This window comes from Pan paniscus, chromosome 15 (genome assembly GCF_029289425.2).
Source record: "Pan paniscus chromosome 15, NHGRI_mPanPan1-v2.0_pri, whole genome shotgun sequence".
In the NCBI taxonomy this organism is placed as follows: domain Eukaryota; kingdom Metazoa; phylum Chordata; class Mammalia; order Primates; family Hominidae; genus Pan; species Pan paniscus.
Genome location: NC_073264.2, coordinates 23,449,437 through 23,470,599, shown reverse-complemented (window position 1 = coordinate 23,470,599; position 21,163 = coordinate 23,449,437). Strand labels below are relative to the sequence as shown.

Here is a 21,163-nt window from a genome sequence, read left to right as displayed (position 1 = left end):
TATTCCATTAACCATCAGAGTGATGACCTTATCACATATCATGTAGACTGGAAACCTTGCATATACACCTGCGAGACTTTGAAAGTAAAAAAGGCAAATAATGTCTTATTATCATTATAAAAATAGTTTTGGAATGCCAGACTCCCTAAAAGGTCTGTCTAGGGTTCCCTGGATCATACTTGGATGACAGCAGCCTTACACCTTTAGCCTTATGATAAATAGGTAAGCTTACTTTAGTGACTTGGTTTTCGAAACACCATCTTTTTACTTTTTGTTTCTTTTATAATGCCAGGTTTAGATGCTTACTATTACACACTTCTCTTCATCACAGAGGCATTTATTTTATTATAGCTGTCTCCTGTTTATTTGTTTTATTAGGGATTTCAGGAATCTCAGTTAAAGGTTCTGTTTGCTCGACATCTGTTGGCCTGTTTGTCTAGCGCTTTTAAAATTATTTGTGCTAATGAAACAAGACCAGCAGAATTCATAGCTCATAATTGCTCTAGGATTGGATTTACTTTATGCAAGTTATGGTTGTATTATAGTAAGAAGTTAAAGCATACTTCTCTGCCTACATAAACCATTTTAAAGCATTGGGACTTTTTTACTGAGGACCACTATATTATTTTTTTTACACGGGCTCTGATTGGAAGTGCTGTCAGTATAGTAACAATAGCTATGGCAAAAATAAAGTGAACATAAAAATAATCTTCAAATAATAAATATTTATCCTAAATGAATTTTCTCACCAATTAAAATTACCTACACACTTCAACTCTTAGTAAAATTATGGTCTTGAGTACAGTTACATGCTGACAAGATTCTCTGGCTAGACAGCTCACCTAGCCACTCTTAAATGTTTATGCATGCTCAGGAATCCCTAAGCTTAAGTACTCATTCCAGAAATTCAGACTTACATGACGTGTAAAGCTCTGCAAAAAACCACATAAACCAAAACAAAACATGATTCCTGCCTCAAATTGCTTTCACTTGAGTGAAGATCAGATAGTAAAGCAAATTCTATTTGCTCTCTATGCTCCCGTTAGCCCAGACACAGGCATTTGGAATGAAGGGTCAGACTAGAAGTAGACACTGGATGTATTTAGCACTAGGCAAATAAAGACTGTGTGAATACCTTCTTTACAATATTCAGATTTATTTTGGTCCCTCTATCTCCCTCTTCTTTTCTTAGTCTTCATATCTACCTGTTTAACTTCCAGTGCTCAGGTGTCTAACACCTGAGTTTGTGGAAGTCACGAATGTTAGGGTAGAAGGTAGCATTTACCTTCAGTTTGGGGTGTCCAGACATCCACCTAGTTTGTTCCCCATTCTTTCAATTTCATCACATTAGTTCTGTGGTTAGCTTCCAGAAAGATTTAGTATAATATAGCCTTTGGAATAAAGAAAATTAAGTTTTATATTAATATAGTTTAAATTCTGTTAAACTGGGCTTCAAAATCAAAAAGTTCTCCATTTTGCTTACTAGTTAAATTATTTGAGGAGTGGTTTCTGGAATGTGATCAATTTGAAACTTATTTCATTGTGATTCATTTGTAGTTCTTGAAGCCCATTGTCATTACCTCTGATAGACTTCTTTGAAACTTTTCAATATTGGAGCCTAGGATATAAAGGTAAAATTAAGGCTGCCCTGACCTTTAAAAGATTATTTTTCTTGTCTCTTTCTTACTTCCAAAAGCAGATTTTTTGCAGATGCAGTGATTTTTTTTCTACAATTCAGTTTTTGCTACAGTAGTCCCATAGAGCAGAGGTGGTACAGCTTTGTCAGTCCTTGAGCTTGCTGGGAACAATATTGAAATAAAATCACTCAGCTCTACATAGCCCCATAAATGTCTTGTCCAGTATTATGAGACATACAAACGTGTAAGAACATTTAGAAAAAAATGTATATTTGGGAGGAGATAACGTATATACTCATAATAAGGTAATTTTGTATAGAGAGCTTGGGTGAGAAGAGTGAGCTTTACCCTTGGCTGAGCACACTGGCTTAGGCCCCTTCACTTCTCTGAATCTCAGTTTTTAAGCTACAAAATGAGATTAATTCTTTGTACCTTGCCTTGTTCACAATGTTATTATAAAGAGTGAATGAGATAATGCTTATAAAAGTGCACTGTAAAATTAAGTGAACTATATTTTAAAAACATACATAAAATATATAAAAATACATTTCAAAAAGATTTTTTGAAAACAAGATTTTTTGAAATATATTTTTTAAAAATTTGGGGTAATTTATCAGAAGGAAGAGATCACTGTGAGCTGGGGTGACCAGAAAATTCTTCACAAGGTAATAATGGTCTGAGATAGTCTCTAGGATCGGGAGAAAGAATGATGGTAAGCATTCAGACAGGTGTAATCATGGGAGCAAAGGACTATGAGCAGAGCTGTTAATGGAGGACAGTAAATGTTTCCCAGCCTCATTCACAAGTTAGACTTAATCTGATGAAGCAGAAAGTTCATGACTACAGTAGAGGCCATCGAGAGCTACACCATGAGTTTTAATTAACCTTACTCCTACAGGACAAGGATGGTCATTGAAGGTTGTTAAACAGAGGACTGATGTGATTGATGCTGTGTTTCTTAAAAGAATAAGTCATTTGTAGGGTATGGGAGTGGATTATGGGGAGGAAATGCTGGAAGGAGGGAGGCCAGTTAAAAGCCTGTTACAGAAAACCATGTGTAACATACTTGTATTAGACCATTCTCACATTGCTATAAAGAACTATTTGAGATTGGGTATTATGAAGAAAAGATGTTTAATAGACTCACAGTTCTGTAGGCTATACTGGAGGCATGGCTGGGAGGCCTCAGGAAACTAAGAAATTCATGGCAGAAGGTGAAGGAGAAGCAAGTACATTTTCACATGCCCAGCAGGAGAGAGAGAGAGAGAGAGAGAGCAAAGGGGGAGGTGCCACACACCTTCAAACAACCAGATCTCTTGAGAACTCTATCACGAGAGAGCACTAGGGGGTCGGTGCTAAACCGTTAGAAGCCACCTCCATGATCCAATCACCTCCCGCCAGACCCCTCCTCCAACACTAGGAATTACAATTCAACATTAGATTTGAGTGGAGACAAAGAGAAAAACCACATCAATACCAAAGGTCTAAACTCAAAGCAGTAATTAGAAAGCTACACGGGGAAGTTCAAGTCCATCTAATAACATACTAGATCCTAGGACCTGGGACCAGAGCATCTTTTTAAACATGTAGCTCAGTCCTTTATTGAGAATACAATTATGAAGCATGTTTTAAATGAAGGCTAATGTGAAGGGCAGTGGGGCTATGAAGATGGATTGAATAAGAAGTATGTTCTCAAAATTTAGTCAATGGGATGGATAAGGTTTCTTTTAAAAACTTTTAAAGTATAATATAGATTCAGAATAGTGCACAAAACTTAAATGTAGAGCTTGGTGAATTTTCACGAAGTGAAATCGCCTATGTAACCAGCACCCAAATTGAGAAACAGCATTGCCAACATCCAGAAGCCTCCCTTGTACTCTTTCTGAGTCACTATCTCCTTGTAAAGATAGCCCCTATCCTCACTCTCCTGACTTACAACTTCATAGATTAGTCTTGCCTTTTCTTGAATTTCTTTTGCTTTCATTTTTCACTCAGTAATATTTGTGTGATTCAATCTGCCTTGAGCATATGGCAAGTTTATTCATTCTCATTGCTGGGTAGTATTTCATTATCGTACTTTATTTATCTTTGAAACTGCTGATGTGCATCTGAGTTGCTTTCCAGTTCTAGGATGTTATAATCAGTGATGTAATACATGTTCTTATTCTTGTACATGTTTTACAAATAAATACATGTAACTTCTTATTGGCCATATACGTAGAAATGGAATTTCTGCATTACAGGGAATGCACATGTTTAGCTGTAGTAAATATTGCCAAATGTTTTTGAAATTGTACCAGTTGACATTCCTTCCAGCCGAATATGTGAATTTCTGTTGCTCCATGTTCTTGTCAATATTTTGTGTAGTCTTTTTCACTTTAGCCATTCTGATCATGGTATAGTTATAGATATGAATTTTCAGAAATAAAATGCAACATATCAAGTGGCAAGTAGCAACAAAGGTTAAAGAGTGATTGAGAAGTTTAGAGAAGGAAAGATTACACACGTTGTATCTTTACATCAGGACAGCTATGTCTTGTGAGATAAGAATGGTGACTATACATTATCCAGGACCACTGGGCATTTTAATAGTTGTTCTTATAAATTATGAAATGACAATAATTCAATGTCTAGACCACATCTTCCAGACTATCAACCAGCAAAACAGATGTCTTTTCTCACCTACTGTGTTCCCCACTTTCCTTTCCAAAAGTACAGTCATAGGAGGTTGAGACAGAAGTTTAGCCTGTGGAGATGGAGAAAGGACATTTTGTGCAATGGGGACAATTTAAGCAGAGACATAGATCTGTGACCAGACACAGTGGCATCCATATTACTGTTAACAAGCAGAAGAGCGAGGAGGTGTCTGCGCTTTGGGGGTGGATGAAACCTTCTCCTAGCTTCCTGGAGAAGGTTATAAATCTCCTCTTAAATCTCTTTTTTGTATGACAGCTTGCATTTAAACTGAATACAGGATGAGAATATCTTCTTTGTCAATAATTACCTCATCTTACAAAATATATTAATTCAGCAATCAATAATATCTCAAATACATTTTAAAGTGTTTATGTACTCTTAGAGTAAGAGGGGAAAATCTCCATAACCTATATTTATTGCTTCACAAGTCATCTTTTAGGTGTATAGTTGCTCAAGGGAAAAATGCCATTTCTTTGTTGGCTTTTATCTTGATGTGTGGGACTTCACAGGGTTGTTTATTTCAACAGTGTGAAAGACTGAAATCAAATTGGTTTGAAGGCTGATGTGAATATTGATTACATCTTAGAGCATTTCTTCTTTGGTCTGTTGGCAAATATGAGAAAATATACCTTAAATTACCTAGTTAGGGGAATTAAAGCAGCCCTGCCTGCCCCCTAAAAACACTTTTATGTTAAACATCCGTCATGTGCTGCTTCTCTGACAGGGCCTGGGCCTTAGCAGCAGGGTAGGTACTGGTGGTGGAGCAGCTGCAAATGGGGATTTAGGGACATGTTGGGGTGATTTTCAAGCAGTGCCAAGATGTCCTTTCCTTGTCAATGAGTTTTGGCTCTTTCCTTTGAAAAACGTGTCAAGGAGCAGTGTGGTGTTATGAAACTAGCACATGATTGAAAATCTGATTTAGGCTCTGAACAAATTCCACCCTTTCCATTAACATTGGCTGTCACAGATTGAGTCTCTACTGCGTCGACATGCCATGCTATGTACCGTGGGAAAACTGTCTGTATAAAATCATGTGTAGTTTAATTTAAACATATAGGTGTATGTAAATATGTATAATTTTAATTCTCAACTCGACTTCACGAGGTAAATTCTATTATCACCATTTAATGGATGAGGAAACTGAGACATCAACAGGTTAAAGAATCAAAAGTCATGCTGCAATGGAGATGACAGGATTTGAATCTAGCCAATTTCTATTTTTAATTTTTTTAAGGAAAATTTCTCAAGCATATAGAAAAGTATACAGTATGGAACAATGAAACCCCATGTACCCATCACCCATGTTCATCAAATATTGATTCTTGGTCAATCTTGTTTTATTTATGCCCCAATTACATTTATGCATTCATTTATTTTTTTAAAGCCATTCATATATTTTTAAAATATCATATTATTTTGCTTTTGCTTATTTTAGTACTATCACTAAATTTTGACTTTTTTAAAACACAACCAAATTGGTAAATGTGTTTACATTTTCAATTATTTTACAGCTTATCTGATTCAGAATTCACCTAAGAGTCACATATTGTGATTTGTGGACATGTTTTCCAAAGAGAAAACATTCAAAATTTATTTTCCAACAGACAGACAGCATTAGCAGCACAGCTGTAGGAGTTTCTCCAAAGATCATACATTCACAAGGCATTATTAGCTCAACAGTGAAAAAGCCACTGGTGTGGTCTCTGTAACAATATCCGCTTCGCAGTATAAGCAGATACCATTATTGTGTTCACTTACAATTCCAGAAGGAAAGGCACAAATGGCAAAAAAAAAAAAAAGGCCTAAAATCAGGTGCAATAACCAAGAGGCAAAACATTAGCTAACAGTCTTGATCTACATTTCATTCAGGGCCTTCCACATAGAAGGGATAGACTTCTCCCAGAAGTTAGGGTTTTTCTTTCTCTTTTCTTGTTAAACCATTAGAGAGATGTTTCATTTGCTCAATATTATTACATATACAAAAGGAGATTACAAATAAAGGAATCACAAAACACCTTGAACATCCAACTCTTTCCACCAATACACTGACTTTTAGGTTTAAGACAGAACCTGGGAATACTTCAGTAGTCTTAAAATAGGAAAATAGAGACTATGGCTAAAAAACAAATAAATAAATAAGGGAGATAAATAAAAGCTTTCCTACCCAGGACTCACCTGTTCCAACTTCATAGCCTTCATAAAATCCTCAAGAAAAAATAATCTTCCTAAGTTGCACCAAATAAATTAAACAAAACAAAAAAATAGTGTGTGAACCTATGGCAGGAAACACACCCTTCCATGAGTTTCTTCTCAAGAATGAAAACCCGGTTTTTCAATAGGGTAGGCACTGACAAACTAAATTAAGTCACCTGAGATTCCCCATTCAGGTGTCCACCTCAGGTTCAGGAAGAAAAATGCATTTGGGAAGTATGAGGAGGACATTGGCACTCTTGCGGTTCTGACTGAACTGCATTTGAATAAACAGCAACACACACAATGAATCCCTAAGCACTAACATAAGTCCATCTGAGGGCATCCTACTTAAGGTTCTAAGGTTGAAGCAATTTTATAATTGTACAACCTTAGTTTTTTGTTCTTTTAAAAGTATATTTTTAGAAAGAAAAAGAAAGATGTTAACAGGATTGGGGGAATATAAAACAGTTCCCTAAATAGATGACAGATCTTGTCCGTTTACCTGCATACGGTTACCAATACCCTTCACCCCAATTAGGCTAAGTAGTTGTCTCTTCCACTGTGGTTCAATAAGTTCCAATGATTCCACCTTGAAATAGATAATGGTCTTAGAAAAAGTCACTGTAGGTTTTACGAAAGTCCTATGTATATAGTTTGTCACAAGTAACAAGGCTACTTTGCAAAACCTGCTGCTTAAAAAAAAAAAAATCCAGTGTATATTTGTTTTGGTATAATTTTTTATTCATTTTTTTCATTTTCATTTCAATCGTGCTTGAGGTGGTGGTCACAACCTTCATAAACGTCATTTGCATACCAGTAAGAAAAAGAAGGCTGAGCGCGGGTGGCTCACACCTGTAACTCCAGCACTTTGGGAGGCCGAGGTGGGTGGATCACGAGGTCAGGAATTCGAGATCAGCCTGGCCAACATGATGAAACCCTGTCTCTACTAAAAATACAAAAATTAGCTGCGTGCAGTGGCACATGCCTGTAGTCCCAGCTACTCAGGAGGCTGAAGCAGAAGAATTGCTTGAACCTGGGAGGTGGAGATTGCAGTGAGCTGAGATCACGCCACTGCACTCCAGCCTCCAGAGCAAGACTCCATCTCGAAAAAAATAAAAATAAAAAAGAAAGAAAACAGGAGGAGATGGGCCTTTACAAAAAAAAAAAAAAAAGGCAGATTCTAGAGATTTAACTCTGTCTGCATTTATCCTTCCATGCAAGTTAAGCTAAGCTGGAAAAAAAGAAAAAGAAAAAGAAAAGAAAAAAAAAGACTGCAACCTTGTTTTCTTCCAGGAAGTAAAGGAACTGGTGTTTGGGAATGCTGTCAATAGCACCTGGTTTTTCCACAACCGCAATGACACCTGATTGGGAGCCATCATCTTGGAGATGGTGGTGTTATTCATGATGGAGACAGCCTCCAGGGAAACCAGGAGGGTAGGAATACAGCTACGCTGGATCAGAGAGAGCTCACTGGTTTTCACTGCCAGACCACAGTCAAGTGTGGGGGTATACTGATTCCTTACAACAGTGTCCACATTCACCAAAGGGGCTGGGATTTCCTTAGGAAACATTTCTGAGACTCTTTTTCCTTTTGTACCTAACAGAGACATGGTGTTCTCCAGGACCAGCTTCCTCCCATGGTGTGCTGAGTTATTGTTCACCCCATGTGTCATATAGTAGACCCTCAAGTTGCCTTTGGTGGTAAAAGCTGTCCCACAAATGTTGCATACAAAAGGCTTCTCTCCAGTGTGAGTCTGTCTGTGAATCTTAAAAGACTAGTGGACAGGAAGTTCTTCCCACACTGGGTGCAGCCGTGTTGCTTGACCTGTCAGTGTAGCTGGGCCTCTAACAAAGGGGTCATCCCTGGAGACAAGATTGAGGGTCCTACAAATATACCTGGAACTTCAAGTTTGACATAGGTTGGCTGGGCTCAGATAAACGTTGAAGAGAGCCTGCTCCGACCTTCCATCCCTGCATCTGTTCTCAAAGCTCTCTGATTTGCCCCCAGCATCAGGAGACATTGACTTGATGATTTGTGCCTCACTATTGGCCAGAGAGTACCTGGAAGGACCTAGTTTCCATGGTGTCTGGACTTTGGTTCTCACACTCCTAGTCTCATTTCAGTGAGGATGAGTGGTTGGTCAAGCCATTGCTCTCCACTGAACCATTTTTCAGCTGCTCTGGCACTGCAGGCCAAAAGGGATAGGACCCACTCCCCCTACCTGGGGCATCTAAGGAAGCCGTCATGGAAAGAGGTACGGGGATCTTTGAGGAGCTGCTTGGGCCCTCCTGGGAGCTGACTTCTACATCGGTGCTTTTGGGGACATCATCATAGCAGATGGCACTTGTACTGCCATCCTCACTGACCATCATTGGATCAGGATCATAAGGTCACAGGGATCCTCTGGCAAGGGAATATTGGGAATCTGACTGCCCGTGTGCATCCGAATATACTGTTGCAATATCACGGCATTGGTAACTCTGGCAGATGAGGCATGAATGCTGCCTCTTTATGGGTGTGTTGGTTCAGTGAACCCCAAGGTGCATCTGCAAGTTGCCTTTGGTAGAAAAAGCTCAGCCACAAATCTTATACTGGAATAGTCTCTCCCTGGTGTGTGGGTGCATGTGCAGTAATACATTTTGAGAGAGCTTAGGAATCAGTAGAATCAGTAGAAAATGAAGCCAGTGGCGGCATTGTGGATGTTCTCAAACAGCTACAGCAATTTTAGGGTCTCTGGTCCTGGCCACCAATACTTGGTGAATTATTGTTTGTCCTTACCTCAAGGAGTGTAGGCCTGCCCTCACTTTCTGCAGAAGGACTGGGCTACAGGTAATTGGGCAACAGGCCATCCATGAGGTTCTTCGGGTTAGTCTCTGAAGAGAGATTCTGAGGTAGCCTTAGAGAGGAAGTTACAAGAACAAGTTTGCTGTTTAAAGAGAGACTCGATTCATTGATGGGGGCAGGTACAGAGTGCATATGGGTTGCCATTGCCTGTTGCCATTTTTTCCTGGAACTCAGCAAACAACTGGGGGTTCACCTTCTCTTGGAGATGTTTGTGAAACTGTACCCTGAGGTTTCCCTTGGTGGTGAAGTGATGACTACAGACATAGCACACGAAGGGTCTCTCTCCAGTGTGGGAGCAGAGGTGGATCCATGAGAAGCTATCAGTCCCAAAAACCTTGCTAGAGTACTTACACTTGTGCTTGGAGATGTTCCATAGCCTTCCTTTCCCTTTCTTGGACGGGTCTAATGCCATAGTGGAGAAAGTACCCTGGAAGAGCACCAAGCCCAGAGCCTGAGGGAGCAAAGCACTCAGTATGGGAGACATGATGTTTTCCCAAACAGGGAAAGGGAAGAGAGTACCCTTTCCCCATCTGGCTTCAGAGCAAAAGGCATCAGTCCTGGGGCAGAGTGCTGAAGGTAGAAGGGATGTTGGTGTGCAGTATCTTGGCTTGTTTCAAGGCATCCAGAGACAGACCTTGGCTTCCAGCCTTCTGGCTAAGCAAAACCACAGCTGCAGAAACCTGCTGGGACATGTGGCTGCTCAAAGTCTTCTGGGTGTCAGCCCCTGCCCTGCCACAGTGGAGGAGGTGGGAGGCCCACATGTTTATCTCAATGTAGATCTGCTTGGTGAGCTGGATCTGCTGTAGCTGCTGTTGCAGATACAAGATCTGCTCGAGGACCCATGGGATGCTGTGGGCACTGGGCACAGACTGGCAGTGCACCTGCACTCCACTGATTCACTGCCACCTTGGTGCCCCAGAGAGCCTGCATGGGCACATTAGTGTTGGCTACTTTGCCTGTGGGTAAATAGCCTATGTCCTTAGGTGTGGGTGGCAGGGCCATCTCTGTCTGTAAGTGCACTACAGACTCCACACCCAGCTTCTCTTTCATGTCCCCTGAGCTGCCACTGTTCTCCTTGTGGCCATCTTTATTACTTGGACTGGGTGGCTGGTATGGCTCAGTCCGGCTCCAGAGAGCTGTCATGGCCTCTCACTGTCATTCCTGAAGAGGACAGGGGGATTTTCAGTGCAATTTTTCTTATGTTCCAAGAACTCAGAGATGCTAAATAACTCTGCACAGTATTTCTCACAGGTGTCCGTCTCCTCCTGATGAAGCCATTTTACCACGTGGCTTTGTCCTCATTCGCTTCATCATCATTCCCTTGGTGATCCATTGGAGCACCCCGGGCCCCCACCACTGGTGCCATTCAGGCTGCATCTGTGAACTCTGGATTCAGTTGCTGCTCACCCTGGTCCTCCTCCAAGTTGGCATGCTGAGGTTTCGTCTGCTTGCACTTCTACATGGTGCGAGCATGGGGCACTGGGAAAGCCACAGTTCTGGTTGATATGTTTTTTAAAGGCTCTTCTAATCCATAGATCCCCTTACTCATTCTTTGTAGTTTATTGTGGGAAGAAAAAAAGACCCAGGGTGTTTGTCTTGCAGAGTTTTTCACACTATAGATTTTGCTTACTGTATATTTGTGATGGGTTTAATATGTTCTGCTGTCCTTTGTACTTACTATAAATTGGCGATTGGGTCTAGAGGGCAGTATTTTGTTTAATACAGTGAACAGAAAACAAAGCTATTTTTCACTAATGTGGGAAATCTATTGGATTGAGTTACTATTTCAAGTCCACCTAATTTTTCCCTCTGTTTGGAAATTCTGAAAGAGACTGGAGGTTGTGTAATAACGATGGTGGGAAACATCAAGAATTCCACTCTACTTCTGGGAGAGTACACATTTGACAATTTACTGTTCACTCCCAAGGGTGTCCAATTCTGATGGGGAAATTTCCTCTTTTCCAAAGAAAAGGAAACTTTAATTATGAAATCAGGTGGAAAGGCTCCTAATGCTACCATTTGGGGTTGGAGCAGCACTGAGCTGTTGAACTTGTGTCTTATTGTGTCGTAGAAGATGGAAATGAGGGCAAACACACAAAGGATGTAGATGGTAAGCAGGTTGTACTAGGGGTCAGGCAGAAGGCAACTACTACATGTAATAAAGAGGGATAAGAAGTAAGGTTCAGAGATTCTTTGTATCACACATAATATGTGCCTAATATATGCTTTCATTCTTTTAAAAAAAAATGCTTATGACAATGGATCATGTCCAGAAGTTATGTAAGCCAAGTGATTAAGGACCCTGGACAGCTCATTAGCTTAACCAGCTCTCTCTGTGTGTGATATGCTTTATTTGAACTCAGTCTAACTTTAGCCCAGGGATACTGGAACAATTCTGCAGTGAAGACATCCATCGTATGCAAGATCAGAGGCTCTGAGATGTGGGGTATGAGGGTGACTAATTTCAGGGAACACCTGAAGAGGTTCCCTGATGAGGATCATTAGGAAATAGCAGGGGCTGGAGCCTAATGGTCATTATCATTGACTTTATTCACAGAGGCTGGAATAAGCCTCAGCTGCCTTGCAGACTGTGATGGCTTCATCTCCCCAGCCCCTCATCCAGAAGCTTCCTGTATAAAAGCTCTTGTGCATTGGCCTGTCTACATCTAACAGCTTGTAGCCTGACTTTGACAGGACTCAGGAACAAACAACACAGCTTCAATCTCTGGATAACCTTTCAGGACACCCACTCTGCTTAGGAGAAGAATGGGAGGGTTTACTGCATCATTTTTGTTTATCGTCTGATGCGAAGGCCCAGTGCCTAGTGACACATTATCAGGCCTGTACCTTTTTAAACACTTGGACAACCACACTCATTTCATTCTACTCTAGGCACCTATGAGCATTTGCATTTGCTACTTAGCTCTAGACAGAACTCTAATATTGAAGGAACTTTTCCCAGTTACGATGTTCTTAGTTCCTTTAGGAACAGATGAATTATATTAATTTTACAAGGGACAACCAGAATTACTAGAAAATCTGTCTCTCAACCTGCCTTAGAACTTAACTGGAGGAGCTGTGTCCTCTGGAGTTTCAGCCAGCTAGTCCAAGTTCAGTGTGACCTCATGCTTGTCAAATAGGAATCTTCTAATTTTTCTCATTCTCTCATGCTGAGGAAAGAAAGTGTGTCTAATGCCTTGTGAAAGAAACAAAAACTTCGAATTCAAATAAAAATATTTACTTTTGAATTAGTACCTGTTCTGTGCTTTCCTCCTTCTTTCTTCCTTCCTTCATCTCTCCTTCTCTATCCCTCATTCTGCCTTCCTCCTCTCCCCTTCCTCCTTCTCCTCCTCATCCTTCTTTCTTCTCTCCTCTCCCTCCCTCTCGCCTTCTTCCTCTCCCTCTTCCTCTGCTGCCCGGCTACACAGAATAGTAGCTTCTGTGTATGGAAAGCAGATGACCTCCCAAGCCACTCTCCTCTCTGCCTGCTTCCTTTGGCTTCTTGTTATTACTGTTACATTATCATGCAACATGTGGAACAGTATGAATATGTCTATAACAACTAATTGTCCTTTCCCAAAAAAGAAGAGCAGCTAGTAAGTGTTAGGAACTCAAAAAGGCAGTGGACTATGTGCTTTTGTGAGGCTTGTAAAATTTTGGAAAATATTATTCAGTAGCAACTGCCTAATTAAATCTCTACATTTTACAAATGAGAGAACAGGTTCAGGGGAGTTATAACTTTCTTAAGGTCACATAGGTTGTTTGTGTAAAACTTTAGTTCCCTCTGCCTACCATTCTATAGTGGATATAGCCCCCTAGAACATGACCTCCATAAAGGCAGGAGCCATGTCTGTCTTATTAACTAATGTTTCTCCAATGCTTACTATAGCTACAAATGTCTCCTGAATTAAGAATAAACTATACTTAAGGTTCTCAAGCTGGGACACACCCATGATACATGAAATCATGGGGGGAAAACCAGGTATAGTTTCATGAAATGGTAATTCAGATTTGTTTGTCTTGCAGATTAGTTTGTCTTGTAACTAATAATTTAAATTTTTACTTTTAAATTAATTCATACTGTGAAATGAATGGTAAATTTGCATAAATTTTAAAAATAAAATACATATACATCAAAACCATTATGTGTCCAAACAGAACTTTTGACTTCTACCCCAGGGAGTGTAGTGTTTCCCAGCTCTTCCCATGTTTATAGGTAAGCTAGAAATCTGGTTTTTAATGTGATGTCTGTTTTCTTTTAATGTTAAAAACTCAGGTTTCTAAAAACTTGTGTGGAGCAAAAGAAATAAAAATCCTTGTTCCTGAGCGCCTGTCGTAACATCCAAGGAGAAATATGTGTTTAGACAGGAAGTAGACACTGGACACACCATGTGGGTTCTGGTTGCCATGGCAGCTGTAATTCTGGCCCTAACCACTTCTCAGCTTCAAACTGGCCAGAACTCAAAGGGGAAAGGGTGAAGGCAAGATATTCAATCCGTTAGGACAAATTCCCACCTTAGACATCTCTCTTAGTAGGCAGCCTCTAAATGACAGCAAAATATTTAGATACTTTTAAAATATCATAATCATGTCACAGAAAGAGAGGAGCCAGAGAAAGGAAATTTGAGAAACATTTCGCATCTATTCTGATATACAAGAGGTTGCTGGCATGATTATGGAAAGAAGTTTAAATTTAATTTTTTTACCTCATTGAGTATTGATACCATTCTTAAGAAAAATCAATGAAAGGCATTTCTATTACTCTTGGATTAAAGCATTCTACATAGTAATTAATGCATAAATGTATAAGTGATTCTAAAAACTTAACAGCTTATGAATGGAATCATCCATTTGGTCTGAAGATAATTGGATAGTTTCCCACCCTCAATAAAACCAACACAAGATTAATATATTTTGTTATTGCACTTTTTGTTGCATAATTCTATATGTGATATAAAAATATGTGCTATACATTCTGTCTTAATCTATTCTAAAGAATAGAAGATACACATGCTTCTAATAAATGTTATATCTAGACATTGTACATGAATTGAACTCAGGTTTCCTTGCCAAACCACCTGTGCTGACACAGACCCTCCTTGCTTCTTCCTGTCTGTGACGGAGTCTCTCCCCAGGAGCCCTGCCTCTTGTTGAGGTTTTTGTAGGGCTCCCACAGGCACCCGTCTCACTGTGGCCTCACTCAGAGCACAGAAGTATACTGCTGAGTCCACGACTTGTGAGGCTGTGATGGTGAAGTTGAAGGAACTGGTGGATTTCTGGAAGTTCCAAGAATACCGACCACTTATTTCATTTTGCTCATCAAAAGAGTTCCGACGAATAAGGAAAACCAATTCTCCACTTGGTGGTTGCTTGTACCAGAATAAGTAATAAGTAGTATCACGGGTTTCATACACACAGTCCAAGGTCACATCCTCCTTCTCCACCACAGAAATTTCAGTCTGCGCTTGAGTTACCTTCTGAGCCATGCTGGATCCTGCGAAAAAGAGGAAAAAATAGACTGATCCCTTATTTGTAACTCTGGGGATAAAATAGATTAAGTGGCTTCAGACCTAGTGCTCTGATTTCATTGCCCTTTGCCCCTTCTTTCTAAGCCTCATTAGACTAAAAAGATCTGCCTCTCTCCACATCCTTCTGAACTAACAGGAGCCTAAGTCCTGTGCTAGTGGTCACGCTTACCAACACAGATGGAGGCTATGACTGCCCTCAGCAGGCTGGCAGTCAGAATGTTCATAGCTCTTCCCCTGAGTGAAATGTTCCCTGCTCTGTCTCAAATCCAGATCTTAATTCTCCACCTTGCACTCAAGAGGTACTAGCAAAGTTACTGGGCTGTGTGAGGCTTCTGCCTTTTACAGGAAGTATAGTTAACAGATATATGATGAGTTTGACTGTGTCATGTCACATACTTCCTGTAGAGACGGAAGATGCTAGACTGTCCTAAGTACCAATTTTGTCTCAATATAACTTACTGGACTGTAAATATACAGTGGTAAAATTGAATCATGGTTAGTTAATTCATCTTTGGTGGAAAATGTGAGACTTACAATTTATTATGAGCTATAGTGAATACATGGGATGATACAGTTATGCACCTTTTGGTCTTACATATGTCTTTTTCTCCAGATAGAATCAAGGTACAAACTAACCATACGGAGTTTTCACTTTCTAGCAGGAAGGCAAGACTTTTAGTCTCAATCTTTGTTACTACTTTGCCAGTCGTGGAATCTAGCAAAAGTTACATAAGAAATAGTTTATTGTTTTCCTAATAGAATACTCTTTATTTCCTTCTCCTGCCTGATTGCCCTGGCCAGAACTTCCAACACTATGTTGAATAGGGGTGATGAGAGAGGGTATCCCTGTCTTGTGCCAGTTTTCAAAGGGAATGCTTCCAGTTTTTGCCCATTCAGTATGATACTGGCTGTGGGTTTGTCATAGATAGCTCTTATTATGCAAGTCAAATTGTCCCTGTTTGCAGATGACATGATTGTATATCTAGAAAACTCCATCGTCTCAGCCCAAAATCTCCTTAAGCTGATAGGCAATTTCAGCAAAGTCTCAGGATACAAAATCAGTGTGCAAAAATCACAAGCATTCTTATACACCAATAACAGACAGAGAGCCAAATCGTGCGTGAACTCCCATTCACAATAGCTTCAAAGAGAACAAAATACCTAGGAACCCAACTTACAAGGGACGTGAAGGACCTCTTCAAGGAGAACTACAAACCACTGCTCAATGAAATCAAAGAGGATACAAACAAATGGAAGAACATTCCATGCTCATGGATAGGAAGAATCAATATTGTGAAAATGGCCATACTGCCCAAGGTAATTTATAGATTCAATGCCATCCCCATCAAGCTACCAATGACTTTCTTCACACAATTGGAAAAAACTACTTTAAAGTTCATATGAAACCAAAAAAGGGCCTGCATTGCCAAGTCAATCCTAAGCCAAAAGAACAAAGCTGGAAGCATCACACTACCTGACTTCAAACTATACTACAAGGCTACAGTAACCAAAACAGCATGGTACTGGTACCAAAACAGAGATATAGATCAATGGAATGGAACAGAGCCCTCAGAAATAATGCCACACATCTACAACTATCTGATCTTTGACAAACCTGAGAAAAACAAGAAATGGGGAAAGGATTCCCTATTTAATAAATGGTGCTGGGAAAACTGAGTAGCCATATGTAGAAAGCTGAAACTGGATCCCTTCCTTACACCTTATATGAAAATTAATCCAAGATGGATTAAAGACGTACATGTTAGACCTAAAACCATAAAATCCCTAGAAGAAAACCTAGGCAATACCATTCAGGACATAGGCATGGGCAAGGACTTAGTGTCTAAAACACCAAAAGCAATGGCAGCAAAAGCCAAAATTGACAAATGAGATCTAATTAAACTCAAGAGCTTCTGCACAGCAAAAGAAACTACCATCAGAGTGAACAGGCAACCTACAGAATGGGAGAAAATTTTTGCAATCTACTCATTTGACAAAGGGCTAATATCCAGAATCTACAACGAACTCAAACAAATTTACAAGAAAAAAACAAAAAACCCCATCAAAAAGTGGGCAAAGTATATGAACAGACACTTCTCAAAAAAAGACATTTATGCAGCCAAAAGACATGAAAAAATGCTCATCATCACTGGCCATCAGAGAAATGCAAATCAAAACCACAATGAGATACCATCTCATGCCAGTTAGAATGGCGATCATTAAAAAGTCAGGAAACAACAGGTGCTGGAGAGGATGCGGAGAAATAGGAGCACTTTTACACTGTTGGTGGGACTGTAAACTAGTTCAACCATTGTGGAAGTCAGTATGGCGATTCCTCAGGGATCTAGAACTAGAAATACCATTTGACCCAGCCATCCCATTACTGGGTATATACCCAAAGGATTATAAAACATGCTGCTATGAAGACATATGCACACATATGTTTATTGCGGCACTATTCACAATAGCAAAGACTTGGAACCAACCCAAATGTCCAACAATGATAGACTGGATTAAGAAAATGTGGCACATATACACCATGGAATACTATGCAGCCATAAAAAATGATGAGTTCATATCCTTTGTAGGGACATGGATGAAGCTAGAAACCATCATTCTCAGCAAACTATCACAAGGAGAAAAAACCAAACACCGCATGTTCTCACTCATAGGTGGGAATTGAACAATGAGAGCACATGGACACGGGAAGGGGAACATCACACACCAGGGCCTGTTGTGGGGTGGGAGGAGGGGGGAGGGATAGCATTAGGAGGTATACCTAATGTTAAGTGATGAGTTAATGGGTGCAGCACACCAGCATGGCACATGTATACATATGTAACAAACCTGCACGTTGTGCACATGTACCCTAAAACTTAAAGTATAATAAAAAAAAGAAATAGTTTATTGTTAATAAATGATTTCACAACATACCTCCTGAGTCACCAAATCTGTTCAGTGTTTGCCATGTCGAGTAACACCAGAGAAAAATACCTACATGTTTATTTGCACACATATTTTTTTTTGTGTGTAAACAAAAATAAATTCCAGAAATTCTACTCACTGCTCAAAGACAGGAGTTTCTGTTATAACTCAATATGTGTGTTCTTGAAAATCCCCTTGCTATTCCAATCCATGCATATTAATTATGGTGGAGATTAGGATGGGAAACACCCAAAAATATATAATTTGTAACCAAAGCATTACCAAAAACAAGAGAAATCCTGTTAAAATACCAGCAGAGTTCAATCTCCACTGGCTTTTGTCCCCTGCATCACAGTCATTAAACTCTTTGCAGTCTTAAATGTTGGGACTTATGTTTCATCCCTCTAGATACAGGTTCATAAGAGGTCCTGTATTTACAATAAGACTGGGTACATCAAAATTTTGTGTTATTATTCCTCATAAATCAATATTTTTATTTGATTTATGGCTAGGGTAAGAAAAGAATGGGGGTGAGTGCTAGTGGGCACAGAGTTTCCTTATGAGGTGGTGAAAATGTTCTGGAATTAGATCACAATAATGATTGGATAACTGTGAATATACTAAAACCACTGAATTGTAGACTTAAAAGAATGAAGTTTAAGGTATGCAAATTATATCTCAATAAAGCTGTTATTTCTTTAAAGATAGAAGTGAAAATACTTATATTAATGATAGCTAAAGTGATTCTAGTACTGCCGTGGGAAAGAGGACTTGGAGTTAGGGAACCTCCCAGTATCAGGACAAACTAAGACTATTATAATATTTCAGTCTTAAAGAAGATCTTCTGTATGTAACCTCAAATGCAGATTTACTATGAAGTATATTCGGCTTTGATTTTAAGGCCCCTTTCTACCCCCGAACCTAGAAACTTAAATTTATAATTTAATTTTCTTTTTCTTAAAGAGAGCCCCGGAAATCAAAGAAGCACCAGGCCCTGCAAAACCTGCATTTTTATGTGTAAAACTCACAGAATCATGCAGGGTAGACAAAGGACAAACAAGGGTCACAGAGCTCCAGAATATTAGGAAAAGTTTCTCGTGGTGAGCTACATCCCATGTGTGAGGGGCCCACATTTCTGTTTTGTGCTCTTTGATGCAGAGAAATATGAGATTATTTTTTCCATTTGGGGTCCCAGTGAACAAGAGTCCATATTCATTCATCTCCCAAAGCGGCTCACACCCAGGCCCCACCTGCGTTCCCCAGGGTTTGTGCTGGGCTCTCGCTGCAGTCCCTCCCACTCTGTCTCTCAGAGCGCAGTAGTACATGGCAGAGTCCGACAGCTGCACCGCGGGCTTCTCCAGGTGGACGGAACTGTCACTCTTGATAGGACTGGCCTGAAAACCTCTGCTGTCCGTCTCCTGGTTTTCTGAACTTTTCAAGAGGAGCTCAGGCTCTTTGTTTAGATACTGGACATACCAGAATAGAAAAGTTGAATAGCTGGACTGATAAGTGCAGTTTAATGTCAGAGCTGCCCTCTCAGGGAGGGTAACTGGGCCTTCTGTCTGGGTAACCGAGTCTCCACTGGTCCTTCCTAAAAAAGGGAAAGACTTTATTATACTGGCAATAGAAGAGGCATGGTCTCCAGTTTGGAAGGGGTTAAAGGTCATCCTAAAGCTAAGGAATAGAACATCTCAGAAGTTTTGAGTAAACATTACTCACTGAATATCAACAAGATCACAAGTCCTGAGCAGGAAGCAGACAGCATGGCTGGCTGAGAAGCAGTAGAAGGTTTTGTTGAGAGATATCCAAACCGAGAGGTATATTTCTTTATGTTGTTGAGTCTTTGGCGGAATCTTCTACAAAATCTTGACTCACGTGTTAAGCAGAGTAAACTGCCCTACAAGATCAGGCCACAGGCTGGAACAAAGAGACGTGCGAAGGAAGGAAAGATGACATTTGTGTCAAACCACAAGCTGAAGGCAGCAGCGCCCTCTTGAGGCTCCTCTCTGTCCCTGACGCCTGCTCTGAGTCTCGGAATGATGTTCATTTTCACCCTGGGGTGCGGCTTAACCTGCAGACTCAGAAAGAAAACGGTGTCCGAGGTGAAGGGTGGGACTCAAGGAAGGAGCATCAAACACTCTGCTGACTTCATCGTGTGGGTGATTCCTGTCGCCTTCTTCAAGGCGCAGAGCAATATGATTCCCTTGAATCTCCCCATTCCCTGCATCTAATGTGTTCACAACAAGTGTTAATTTAGTTTTAGGCATCTCAGGATATCCTGAGAATATAAAAAAAAGAAAATGTGAGATTTTTTTCTCGACATATTTCCCACTGTTCCCCCAAAACCAGGGGGTGAGCACTTCTGCTTAGAATGCCCTTCCTTCTCTCCACTCCCTTTCACTTGGACGACTCCTGTTCATTCTTTGAAAACCAGTGCATCACCTCCATGTGAAAACATTCTGCCATCTCTCGAGCTGAGTTAGTGCTCTCCTTTTTCCCACCACATTTTCTGTCCTTATCACATCATATTAGAATCATTTCTGTCCTGTTTCTCAAGCTGCACTTAGTGCTCCTGCATCAGAAGTTGAATCCTATTACTCTCAGCAGCCCTTTTCCTAGGACCTTAGCTCATAGGAAATGCTCAAAAAAAAACCCTTAAAAATTGGTGAAAAAATGAATGAATGGCTGTATCTGGTGGGCAAAATTATCTTTGATGAAGGACAGTCTGTGGGAAGATGTGTCTAGTGTCTTAGGCCCCTGGTGTGACTGGCTTCATTTAGGAGTAGATCCAGGGCCTGGTAGCAGGTGCATTCCGTGTTCTTCAGAATTGAGTAAGGTGCAGGTCTTCTTATAAGGGGCCACTCTCATACTAACCATTTTTTTTAATATTATGGTGCTTTCATATACCCAACAATAAAATTGGGTATCAACTTTTTAGGCTCATAGGTTTTATACAATTACCAAATCAGACAAAAACTTCAAACAAAATATAAAATCGATAAAATTCAAATTAAAACATTAGTGTAAGAAATGATTTTTCACTGAAACTAAACGGTTAGTGTAGACTTATTAAAAGAAAGCTATGGATGTGTATAGTTGAATAACTGAATTGATTAATGTTATTTGGAGATTGATGTGCTGTTGTCTGAGTTATTGTGATTAGTGATTACTAGGATTTTTTCTTCACTTTTTCTATTTAGAAATACTCATGTCAGTCACCATTATACAATTTTTTTATTTAATGAAGCACCCAAGAATTCAGCACTGAAAAAAATGTTTTTTATTTCCTGCTACTTTTAGGTCTATTGAATTGCACGTTGATGCATACAAACAATGAA

The 21,163-nt window shown here is 39.9% G+C and overlaps 1 protein-coding gene, 1 pseudogene and 1 gene segment (V, D, J or C); all 3 read right to left on the bottom strand.

Moving 5' to 3' along the window:
• Positions 1 to 5,854: 5,854 nt before the first annotated feature.
• Positions 5,855 to 10,834, bottom strand: LOC117975760 (sal-like protein 4; annotated as a pseudogene).
• A 3,523-nt stretch (positions 10,835 to 14,357) lies between these two features.
• Positions 14,358 to 15,124, bottom strand: LOC130540821 (T cell receptor alpha variable 19-like). The segment is given in 2 exon segments: positions 14,358 to 14,866; positions 15,070 to 15,124. Coding segments are annotated over 2 exon segments (564 nt in total).
• Positions 15,125 to 18,760: 3,636 nt separating this feature from the next.
• Positions 18,761 to 19,695, bottom strand: LOC130540820 (uncharacterized). Its single transcript, XM_057299824.1, has 2 exons — positions 19,545 to 19,695; positions 18,761 to 19,416 (listed from the first exon to the last, which is right to left on the bottom strand). The coding sequence occupies exons 1-2, from the start codon at positions 19,588 to 19,590 to the stop codon at positions 18,761 to 18,763; spliced, it is 702 nt and encodes a 233-aa protein (XP_057155807.1). The 5' UTR covers positions 19,591 to 19,695.
• Positions 19,696 to 21,163: the final 1,468 nt, after the last annotated feature.